We start from the raw sequence: 12,371 nt of genomic DNA, 5'->3' as shown, positions 1-12,371 counted from the left end.
CAGAACTAGAGTTTGCATGCGGAATGAATATTTTATTACTAGATTATAAAAATAAAATACAAAATAATTTTAAAACAGAACTTAAAACACTGTACAAAGCTTTAATATGATACAAATGGGAAAATTAAATAAATAATTACACTTTTATGTACAGATGGCCTATACAAAAGCACTCCGTGTTTCTGCCAATACTCTTATGTCCTTGGTTGCCTGAGCAAAAATGCATAAAGAGGGCTGCTTGGAGGGAAAAGGTCAATACAATACCTTTGGAGGTATTTCAAAGAGCAACTTCTCATCACTCTGATTTCACGAAGAGGAGGAGAAAGGGAGAAAACTGTGGGATTATTAAAGTCTTCTATTCTACCTTACTGGTCTTGCTTGACAAGAAAATTCTTCTAGTTTGTGGTTCAATCTGATATAACAGTTGCCAAGAGTTCATAACTTTCAAGAATTATATCTAGTCAAAACTAGATGTTTCCCCCTCCCTCTTTTTTCCCCAAAACTGTTAAACTTGTAAACAAATGGCCCAATGAAATCGACACTGGCAATTTTAGGAATGGAGTCAGGAGGGGGACCAAGAACTGTGCAGGAGGGAGGGAGTGCATGGACTCCACGTGGGTTCTCTGATCTGTTCTCTTCTTTGTTCAATTCACTCAATCCAATTTCAGAGCTGCAGGTGGCACAGTGTTGTGATCTCCCTAACTATTTCTGAATGCTTTTTACCTTAGTGAACTAACTTACCTATCTTGTGAGTCATTTAAAAAGAAAATCGTTTTGAAAAGTCCTACGGGCTTTCCTTTCCTGGGAAAGATGGCAAGAATTTTACTCCCTAAAATAAATCACATTCAAGCTCTAGTAGCCTTGTTTATCTCTTACGGGTGAGTGAAGAATACCCAGACTCCAAATATGGTGAAGTGCTGTGAATGAATTTTGAAGGATTTAAAAATGTGTATTATAAGGTGGGGAGAAAGTATCATATGGCAAGGACAGTCTATATTAAAACCTTGGGTTTACTCAATGTTTTTAGCTGGGTGAGTGAACATTTTTGTACACAATATGAAACGGTATTAAACTACTGAAAAGAGGTAAAATTCCTATCTATCATTAGTGTGTAAAATGATGTCATTGGCAAATTCTATAGTCACATGGGCTCAAAGATTTGCCTATGGAATCCTATTCTGTAGGTCAAGGAACCCAGAACCACTGGCCCAGAGTATCTAAGAGACGCGTCAGCATCACCAGTGATACATACTATGCCCATACTGTCACTGCCAATTGAAGAGGCAGGCTCTGTGAAAGTTTCACAGGGTAATGAAGGAAAAGGCTTCACTTGTTTTACATGTCTCCTTAAAACCAAAGATCCAGCAAAGCGTAAGAAGTATTCAAATTATTACTAAATGTTACTTGTTGGCTATTCCCTTTTTTGAAGATTGTGTATAATAACCACAAAGTGATCTTGATCTTGTCACACATTTCCATTTTCTGATCCAAATTTGCTCAAGGGGAATAATTAAACATCAAACTTACATTTTAAAAGTCAGAGCAGATAATCACAACTCAATTAGGCAATGTAGTGATGGGCCAGGACGCTAATGTCATCATTTCATGTCCAGCCAGGAATTTCTCAGGGACTGAGGTGTGCAGCATCCAAATTCTCCTTTAAATTAATAGGGATCCTTGTCCCTTGTCCCGGAGTCACTTAAAAACTACAGGAATTCCCGTATACCTCCTGCAGTTCTCCATTGCACTGCTGACAGCAGATTCTGCAGGCTCCCACGACTATCTGGGTTCACTTTCTCCTAATTCCAAAGGGATAGCCACACTATTGAGAAATCTAATGGTGCGACGTTTCCACATTCCTCCCACATCCTCGAGGTGCACACCAGAGTTCTATCGGATGAGGACAGGGAAGCAGGATGTCCTAAAAAGCACCTGGCATTTTCTGTGCACCACATCCTCCCATACAGTCTGAGGACTGCAGCTGCTGCATGTTCCCTTCTGTAAGTTAAGGTCTAAATCTGCACCTCTGGATTCAGAACTTGGGTAAATATTGACATATGACGACTACCACTGTGGTTACGTGCCTCAATCCTGTAATACTTTTTGTGTTAAAACATAGATGAGTAGCTCTTCTGCAAATAAACTGTACAGACCCAAACTCAAGAAAGTTAAACAATGCCACTGTTATCAACCATTCTATCTCCTCAGTGATACACGTGCCAAAATATGTCTCCGTTTAGGCAACGTCCCAAAACATCTGTGGTAAATGCACATAAACAGAAATGGGCAGAATATAAAAGAGTGAATGCAAACAAGTTAATTCCAAAATACATGAACACGAGAGAAGAAATGGTTCGCTAACATATGACATGTTTGGATAGATCTAAGGGAATGAAAAAAGTTTTAAAATGTAAAAAACTTTGATCTCCCAAGACTAAATCTAGACTTATCTACAAATAAATATATTTTCAAATAGCCAGAATAAGATGCATTTTTTTCCCTAAGTCACTAAATTCTGAATTCCCAATCCTGTTTCTCCTTTCACCAATTCCTAATGTTAGATTCAGAATGTAGTTCCTAGAACAAAGAACCCTCTGGGGGAAAAGCATCTGTTTTTAATTCAAAACTATGGGGTATAGAAAAACTAATTATAGTTTTAACTATCTGCGTGTGGGTTTATCAAACATGCACCAATGTACACTTTTTCCTTGTAGATTGAATGCAACCATAGAAATATTTGCATAAAAATCTGTAGCCTGGAAGGAATCTCTGATGATGACCAAAGAACTTCAAGTTCCCCTAGTGGCTGGGAGCTGAAAAGAAAGAGATACTGCACAACTAGTCCACTGAATCAGGAAGCAGCTCAGATTTGCTTAGTATTTTAAAGCAAATAATACAAAGTGGATAATGACAACAGTGGTATCAATGACCATTTTGCTACTTATTTAGAACTGGACTGACTTGGCAACTTTTACAAAAAACATTCCCTTCACAACATGCAACTTAAGAAACAGTAAATATGATGGTGCCCTTGGTCAGCAAGGCCAGCTTGCATACCAAGTTGGGAATAAGGGCACCTGCCTGAGACTTACCATTCAAAGATGTTTATATGCTGTGCTTTAAGCTTACGCCTGATATGATCCAATTTTCCTTTGTTCACTATACATTAAAGTTAAATACCTTTATGCTGCGCAAAAGATTCTCAGGTGAAACTTTAATATTTCAAACAGTCTGTACACCCTGGAGATTTGGCAGCATAATGTAAGAAGAATGCTACCTACAGGGAATGAGCTAGTGCTAATCCATTTTCTGCTCCACACATAATTCCAGAGACTAGACATGACGGTGTAAGGGCAAGTGTGACTAGGGTTTGCCATTTTGTTGTGAGAAGAGAAACCAGGAGGCACTTGATTTTCAAAACAGAATTTTAACTTTTGCCCCATACGTGTTTAGTATAGTTTGGCTGGACTTTTAATTAACGGCCATGTTCCTTAGGTAGAATAACCAAACTGATTTAAAATTGCTTGATCTGTGTTTGTCACTGAGATCTGAAATATGCCAACACTAAAAAAAAAAAAAAACACACACACACCAAAATAAATAAAAAAGAAGGAACTAAAACAACAACAAATAACCAACCCATTCTCCATACCATAACCTTAAAATAAAACAAAAACAAGAATCCTTGGGCCAAAAATGCTTTGCTCAGGGCTGCCAACTTCTCTTTTTAGCCTGAGACCTCTAACATTTCTAAAAGCACAAACTATGCTTTTAAAAACCATGAAGTAAATCGCTGTATCAGCTAGTCCTTTTAGGTGGACCTATTGATACTTAAGCAATAACTAGTCTGTTTTCTTTTGAAAGTATCAGAGCAGAACATCTTTGGTTAACTCTTTCCTCTACATGCAAAATAACATATTCTTATACGCTGAGGCTATTTCTCTCTGGATCTGGAGTTCGTCGGGGCCATTTAGAAAAGGGGGCAACACAGTAGAAAAGCTGGGAGAAAATTAAGAAACCATAGAGAGAAAACATCCAATCACCATGTTGCCATCACTGTCTGTTTTGACCGCTAGAAGAGAAACACCAGTTAAAAACAACACACACACCATAACTGCAGCCTCATCAGCTTTCCCAATGACTGGCACATTTCAGATGACAGGGGTCAGGATTTAAAGCTGGCTACCCTTAGCACAATTTAACTAATACAACAGAAAAAAGATAATTCCTTAATTGTAGATAATTAAGGAATTGTAGATAATTCCTTACTCCACTCCCCCACCACCCAAAAAAATTGTGAGATGAAAAGAGGAATGAAGAATGGCAATTTTAAGACATTAAAAAAAATCAATTTATGTCAGACCCATGATTATCATTCCAGTTTATCCCCTTTAACCATAAGGACAGAATTATGTGATTAACATGACAAATCTTTGAACGAGTATTACAAGCATGTCCCGGTAATTTTTTCCCCTATTAAAATCTTTTAAAAGTGAAAATTAAATAACCTATCTTGGCTCGAAGGCTGCCAACCCTTGCATTATTACACAAAGAAGGCAAGAAGAATCTGAAATGTCCCATGCCAAGAACGTATTTTCAGAAAATGAAGACAGGCAAGGCCCAAGTGTACACGAGGCACACAATAGAAAGGAATTTCACGATCTGTGATCTTGAAATTACAAATGGAGAATGAGAAAGAATGAGTTTATATAAGCATATGGTTCTCTATATATTTATAAATATTTATATCATTTACCATGAAGACATGCAAGTAGTGTTATAGCAACTATTATACAATATAATACAGAAGGACTGGTCTTCCAATATTACAGTTGCTTTAGTTAAACAGCAAATATGTCTTATCTATTGCATTCCTCTGTAGTGCTTGAAACCGGAGAGAAATTAAGATTCCACACTATGCTACATTTCTTATGGGAGATCGTATAGGACTCAACAGTGCTTTGAGTTTCGTTTTGTTTTTTGTTTTTTGTTTTTTAAAAAAAGCTCAACACAGATAAAGAGAACGAGAGAAGTTCAGTGCAGCTTCAGGGCAGCTTTGATGCAGCATTAGAATGTATTCACTTAGTGAGGAAATACACTTCTTTCTTTCTTTTTTTTTTTTTTTTTTTTTTTTTCCAATTCAACCATGTTAAGCTTTGGCAGCAAACACAAGGTCAAAGAGAAAGCACAGATGTTTGCTAGAAGGCAAATTTCAACAGCAAGCAGACCAATTTACCTGACCTCAATAAGGTCTTTACAACACAAAACACCTACAGAGTAGAAAAGAGCCCATTTGAAAAATCTAGCATAATTTACTTTTGCCTGATTCCTGTTACTAGAAGAGTGAAATCAGAATATGCTCCTCCTCACAGCTTTATAAATTGAGGTTACAAGGAAATCAGGTCCAAAAGCCCAAATATTCAAACTAAAGCACAAGAGAAGCAGGTAATAAAACATTAAAAGATAAATACTGAGCCTAAATTTATTTCCCCAGATACTTGTTCCTTATTGGCTAAATGTATAAAATACAAAGTTTGAGGATTATAAGCCTCAACAACGTACCTAATTTCTCTCTATTTTTCTTTCTAAATATCTAAAAGCATGAAGTCACACTCCACAGCAGTGTATTTCCCTGGTATCATCTTGGAGGTTGATATTGGAAATAGCTGGTATCTGGAAGACCTAAGAAAGTAAGGTCTACTCTGGTCAGTCTTCCTTCCATAAGGAGGAAACAGAGGGGAAGAGGGTTCTTTTGTCTTGAATGGTATTAGCCTCACTCTGTTCCTCTCTCCCTAAAGCACTGAAGCCTGGAAAGTAGCTCTATTTAGACTTCTTCCTTTACCTAAGTTTCAGTAGTTCTTTTTCACAATAAAAATATACTAAGAACTGCCGCTCCACAGAAAAATATTAGGGGACTAAAAAAAATAACTGGATTTGAAGTTTTCATCATGTGCTGCTGAAAGCATATTAGAATGTATCGTTAAAATTAGAGAGACTGCATCAGGTGAGATACACTAACTTTAAAAACTGTGAAATCCAGGGAGGGTAGTAGGCATGAGGCAAAGTAAAGGTGTGAACTCTCAATACACTAGATAAATACACAAGCCATGTGTGTATGAGCACTGGGTCTCCAACAAACAGACTTGTTATATATCCTAATATTAGAGCAATTCTGACTCCCCCACGTTGGGAAGTTTGAATAAAAATATTAAAACAAGAAGTTTCACTTTTGGTATATAATCTTTGAGCAATGCCTTAAAAACAAACACACCAGGCCAAACCCCTTAAAATTCCATTCCATCTCCTTCCTTTAACTCCTTTGTTTCAAAGGCAGCTAAAAAATAAGAGTTCATTTAATCTCCCCCTTGGATTTTGCTGGATTGCCCCTTCCTATGCAAAGGCATGGATTCCTGATCTGCTTGCTGCCTGCCTTAGGTAATTCCTTATCATATATTTATGTCTTCTTATAAATAATTTATGTTACTTTCTTTTGTAAGAGAAGATCAACACTGATTTTTTAAATAGACAGTACAAAGACACACATGCATCAGGTTTAGGAGGAAGACCTCACACCTTTCCCAGAGATGCAGCCCAGCTCCTATCTGCTGAGTTTAGTGGCTGACTTACTCTTCCCTGGGGGGGCTTTAGTGCCGGCCGAGTGGTGGTGGAGGCTGCTGGATCCTTTCAGGCCATTCTTGCTGGGTTTGCAATGCTCCTGTTGGCAGGACCTCCTGGAGGAGGAGGATCCTGAGTGGCTGGGAGGTGACTTGCTTCTCCCCAGATGTGGGGATGAACTCCTCTGGTCATGGTGGGGCCGTCCAGCCCTCGATGGTGAGGAACTAGATGTGCGAGGCAAGGAAGAGCTTCGAGGAGAGGCACTGGGACTTCTGCGAGGGACAACTGGACTCTTGGGTGGTGTTTTTGGATTGTGAGGGGATCCTGGACTCTTGCACTGAGTAGTGCTCCGGGGTTTCTGAGTTCCATTTTGAAGAATTTGGGCCAGGCGGGAGAAAAGGTCTGAGTCGGAATTGCTACTCCCTAGGACTTTGTATCTGCGGAGCCTTAAAGGAACAGAGAAGAATTCTTTTCATTTTAATTCATTTCAAGTGAGTCCAGAAAGTCACAATGTCCCAAATGATAATGTATCTGATGTGAGTCAAGTCAGCAAACACAGGAAACAGAGTTACTCTTTCACATACCAGTTGTATGACCCTAGACAAATTATTTAACCTCTCCTAGTTTTTTTCAAAAGTATAGTTGACATACAATGTTATATTAATTCCAGGTATAAAGCACAATGATTTCACAATTCTATACATTATACAATGCTCACCATGATAAGTTTTGTCACTGTCACTATGCAAAGTTATTATAATATCATTGACTAAATTTCCTTTACTGTACTCCCCCCTTCACCTACTTTACCCATCCCTTCCACCCCACTTCCCTCTGACAACCACCAATTGTTCTCTGTATTTATGAGTGTCGGTTTGTTTGTTTGCTTGTTCATTTTGGGTTTTTTTAGATTTCACATATAAGTGAAATCAGATGGTATCTGTCTTTCTCTGAATCACTTCCTTTGGCATAATACCCTCTAAGTCCATCTATGCTGTAAATGCCAATCCATGGTCTTTCTTTTCTATGGCTAAGCAATATTCTATTACACACACATACACACACACTCTATCGATTCATCCACCAATGACACTTGGGCTGTCTGCATATCTTATAAACACAGGGGTGCATTATATCTTTTCGAATTAGTGTTTTGTTTGCTTTGGATAAATAGCAGTGGCATTACTGGATCATACGGTAGTTCCATTTTTCATTTTTTGAGGAAATCCCATACTGTTTTCCATAGCTGCTCCATAAATCCCATCCTCAGCAGCAGTTCACGTAACCTCTCCTAGCTTTTAATAGGAATGCTATCTACCTCCCAGGATTACTGAGCAGCTGAGAACAGTGGCCCAAGTATTTAGTTGGATGTCTGCCATTCAGAAGCACTTAAATGTTGTTAGTCCCTTTCCTCCTAAGGCAGGTTTGCTCTTCAACTTGAAACATCTCTAGCATGTTAGTAAGTGAGAGAGAGAGAGTAAACCATTTTGTTTAAGGCTCCCATGACAGAAATGTGGCATGTGCATATGCAAACATTAAGCCCCACAATGTAAGTCTTCAACATGAACTATATTCACCAACAGCAGGAAATACAGATAAAAGTATTTTTCAACCTCATTTAATACTTTCCAAAAGGAAAAGAGTAGTCACTGGTTTCTTGGGGCCTCAGTTTCTGCCCTTGACAACAGTCTGAGATTCAGCAGAGCTGGGTTTGGGGGCTGACTGCCCTGTCTTACTGGCAATGGACCTGGGCCTTAGAATTCTAAATCTAGAGAATATTCATATGAATAGCAGTATCTTCTCTGTCCTAAATGTCTTTCTGTCTTGGGCTAAAAATCCATTCAGTTAAAAAAGAATTTAAACCGCAAACTGCAGACATGCCACTCCTTATAGAAGGAAGTGGGAGAATTTCCAAGGTTGTATGATCACTGGCAGGATGCAGGGACATAAACAGCCACCATCAATCACCATCATGTGTCAGCAACAAGTTACTCAATTTTCTCTCCTCCTCCTTTTCCACCATCTACTTATTCAGACACGATGAAACTCACTCTGGTTAAGCCTACCCTCACGGATCTTATGGTAAAACTTGAAGAAGGGAATAAAATACGTCTTCTGTGCCAGGACCTAAGTGGGAAAGTTGCATTTCTGCTGAACTCCCAGATGAAGTCCAGACTGGTCAGCTCTGTAATATCTGGCACAATGCCACATGCTTGGCTTGGTTACCAAGTGCTACATCTGAGGGACATGTAAAGTGCTAAATAATAAATGATAATCAAGATTTGTTTGTTGCAGTCCAAAGCATCTCAAGCCACAGACACATTATCTCTATTAAGTACAGAAGAAAAGCAGAAGGAAGAGGGGATGTGTGGCTACTGTTCATGGAATCACCTTTAAAATGTCTCAAATGACTGCAGTTTACACATCACCATTCTCCCCATGGAACTGTAGTCCCACTGGCACTGAAAATCCAGTGTTTAGTTACCCTTGAACATGAAACCTTAGGGCAAGTCTAAACTTACCATTACGTTGGGGGAACAAGTTCTGCTGGGTAATGATACAGACAGAACCTCACTTTAATACACCAGAATCCATATAACAGGTGGAGACCTACTACTGTACTACCTATAACAGGCTCTAGTTTTCAGGTAAATGTATTCTGATTTTCACCTTGTTTTAGGTAAAAGGTCATCCTTTTTCTCTTTCTTCTCCAAGGGTTTAGACCCTTCTAGTCTGTGAAAGTGAGTAATGGCTCCAAGGAAAGCATTCTTAACTGGTTCATCACCTCCCAATATTTCCCCCCTTCCTTAAAACAGAATCACTCTTGGGGTGCCCGCATGGCTCAGTCAGTTAATAAGCATCCGACTCTTGATTTCGGCTCAGGTCATGATCTCAAGGTTCATGGGTCCGAACCCCTTGTCAGGTTCCACACTGATAGTGCAGAACCTGTTTGGGATTCTCTCTCTCTCCTTCTCTCTCTGCCTCTCTCCGGCTTGCACACACATGCAAGCCCACACATGTTCTCTCTCTCTCAAACTAAATAAACTTAAAAAAAAAAAAATATATATATATATATACACACACACACACATATATATATACATATAAATAAAATCACTCTGTGGTCAATTATACATAAGAATACTTCAATAAACAAGTATACCATACAGTAAATATTGAAGTAATACTTTTGTAAGGCCGTATGTATCAGGCCTAGGAAAACTGCCCACAGGGTTTTTGCAGTTGCTTAATTCATTATAATCAGATAAACAACATTGTTACCATGACCCGTTCATCAAATTATGGACACAGGAGGTGCCTGGGTGGCTTACTTGGTTGAGCGTCCGACTCTTGATTTTGGCTCAGATCATGATAACAGGGCCATCGGATTGAGCCCCACACTGGGCTCTATGCTGAGCATGGAGCCTGCTTAAGATCTCTCTCTCTCCCTCTGCCCTTTTCCCCTGCTTGCACACATTATCTCTCACTCTCTCTCTCTCTAAAATAAAATTTAAAAAATTATGGACACAGTCTTTTTCACTAGAGTTTGACATCATAATGACATCTGTTATAATGGAGTATCTAGTTAAAATGGACTAGAAGACAAGTAACCTTTGTTGCATGCTAATTAAACCCAGCACAAAGCTCCATATGTATGCAACCTTATTTTATCCTCCCCAAACCATGAGGCAAACGTAAGACTTGTTTCACAGATGAGGAAACTAAGGGTCACACTGTGAGAAAGTGGGAGAGGCAAGAATTAATGTGAATCACTATGATCCCTTTTATACACTGGGCTATAAAGGCTGGAAAAGGCAGGGAAGGAAGTAGATGATCAGAAACAGGCAACGAAGAAATGAAACGACTGATATATCATAATCAAGCAGACACAGAAATAACACTACACACTTAACACAGAACACATGGCATTACCTGGCTTCTACTCCAGGCCTTGTAGGGGGCTTTCCTGGTGGTGGCCGAGGCAAGAACTGAGATGAAGTTGCGGTACTAACTTGATCTGTGTTGACCCATGAAACTGGCCTTGGAATTTTGCTCTTTCTGGACTGGGAGATGATGGGTGACAGAAAGCTGTCTTCAGCTGATCTGCTCAGGTGCGAGTCTACAGCCAGTCTTGAAAAGGGAGTGAAGACTTCCTCCTCAGAAAAGGGAGCAGGAACAGTAGCTAGTCTCTCCTCTAGCAATTTATCAGAGGCACTTGAGAGGTCCCCAAGGAAAGACTTGAGTTGCCTTTTTTCCACAAGAAGCCTGACTAGGTCTGGCTGATAAGCTTTCTTTTGGAGGAGCTTTTCTTTTGCAGAGACTGGAGAGGATGATTCAAAAGTTGAATCTATTTCTTGTGCTAAAACAGGGATTCGGCTGTGTCTAGTTACAAAAGATGACTTAACCACATCCTTTCGGGATGGGGGACAATGTTCACTCTCTGAAACACAATGAAATAATTCTCCATTTCTAGGGGCAATTTTCTCTCTCTTACCCTCTTGGTGCAAAAAAGTAGACACGTCTCCCTGATGACCTAGCAAGTCTTCACTCCCGATGTCATCATCCTTAGATAGCTTACTTTTTTGCATTGCTGCCACCTGACCTATCTGTCCTTCAACATGTGAGTCAATGACTCGTGGAGAAATTTCTGAAGTTCCAACTGCCAGAAGCTTCATTATCTCGTGATTTTTGTCTTGATTTGGCACTACACTAAAAGTCTGTGTCTTTGTCACATCAAGAGGTTCAGTAGTAGCTGAGTGATCCCTTTCCACAGTTACCAAGTCTCCTGGAAGAGAGGCGATCTCAATATAATGCTGTCCTTTACTTAACTTCTCATCTTCATTATCTGATCCTAGAAGAATGCTTTTCTCTTCGGTTTCTCTAGGGAGACTCTCAAATTCTCTCACAGCCAGTCTGTTATGGTCAGCGAGGTCTTTTGGTTCCAGGTCTTGAGATCTGTTACTCTCTCTAATACTGGGTAACAAGTCATGACCAATATGATCTATCTGAAGCCCCAAGTCTGTTCTGCTTCCTCCACTAGGAGGTTCACCCTCTGTTACAACTAGGCCAGAGAAGTTCTCCCGTGGAGAGTAAAGTTCTACAGTGGGCTCAACAGGCTGAAGGTCTCTCCTCTCTGGCTGCTGACCATAGTGAAAGCTTCCTGAAGTTGACTGTGTGGATGCCACAGAAGGTCTAGGAATTGTAATCTGGAGACACAGAAGAAAAAACATAATGCAATAATGTGGAATATTAATGAAGATAGATGATTTGAAATTTAATACTTAAAATTCTAATTTATTAGAGGAACATAGATGTTGACCAGGTCTGTCCAACTCATACCTAAAATGAACAATTCTCAGTCAAAGTACACGACACTTAAGCTCCCCTACTCAGGAGCTACATAAAACAGTCTCTGTCTAGGCTCATCCCTGCCTTTACTTTAGCCTGCTCTGTGCTCTGGAAGATGAATTTCTACACACTGCACTATCCAGGCTCCCTTGCGTTCTGATTTCTGGTTGGGTTTGCCCAATGGGAAGCATCAACAGAGAATCAGAGAGTTGAGGAGAGAAAGGTCTGGGTATTAATCCTCTCTGCTTCCTGCCCAAGGGACAGGAGCATTGGTGGTGACTACATTCTACCACTTCTGGCCATAGCTGCTGTTGCATGGTGCTTCTCCCAGCTTCTGCTCCCTCTTCCTTCTCTTGCAGGACTCAAGATAAAACTGACTCCCTCTACTGACGGTCCTGTTGGTTCTC

At 39.7% G+C, this 12,371-nt stretch overlaps 1 protein-coding gene across 7 annotated transcripts in view; it reads right to left on the bottom strand.

Moving 5' to 3' along the window:
• Positions 1–6: 6 nt before the first annotated feature.
• The window catches only part of TTBK2 (tau tubulin kinase 2), a 160,020-nt gene continuing 147,655 nt past the window's right edge, over positions 7–12,371 (bottom strand). For all 7 annotated transcript variants that reach the window (XM_053224118.1, XM_027067046.2, XM_053224120.1 and 4 more), the window contains 2 exons: positions 10,549–11,822; positions 7–7,061 (listed from right to left, as the gene is read on the bottom strand). In XM_053224118.1, coding sequence (XP_053080093.1) covers positions 6,599–7,061; positions 10,549–11,822 — 1,737 coding nt within the window. In that variant the 3' untranslated portion in view covers positions 7–6,598. The remainder of the gene's footprint in view (positions 7,062–10,548; positions 11,823–12,371) is intronic.

Source organism: Acinonyx jubatus, chromosome B3, assembly GCF_027475565.1.
Source record: "Acinonyx jubatus isolate Ajub_Pintada_27869175 chromosome B3, VMU_Ajub_asm_v1.0, whole genome shotgun sequence".
Classification (NCBI taxonomy): Eukaryota; Metazoa; Chordata; class Mammalia; order Carnivora; family Felidae; genus Acinonyx; species Acinonyx jubatus.
The sequence above is the reverse complement of the archived record's forward strand: the minus strand, read 5'-3'. Positions and strand labels throughout refer to the sequence as shown.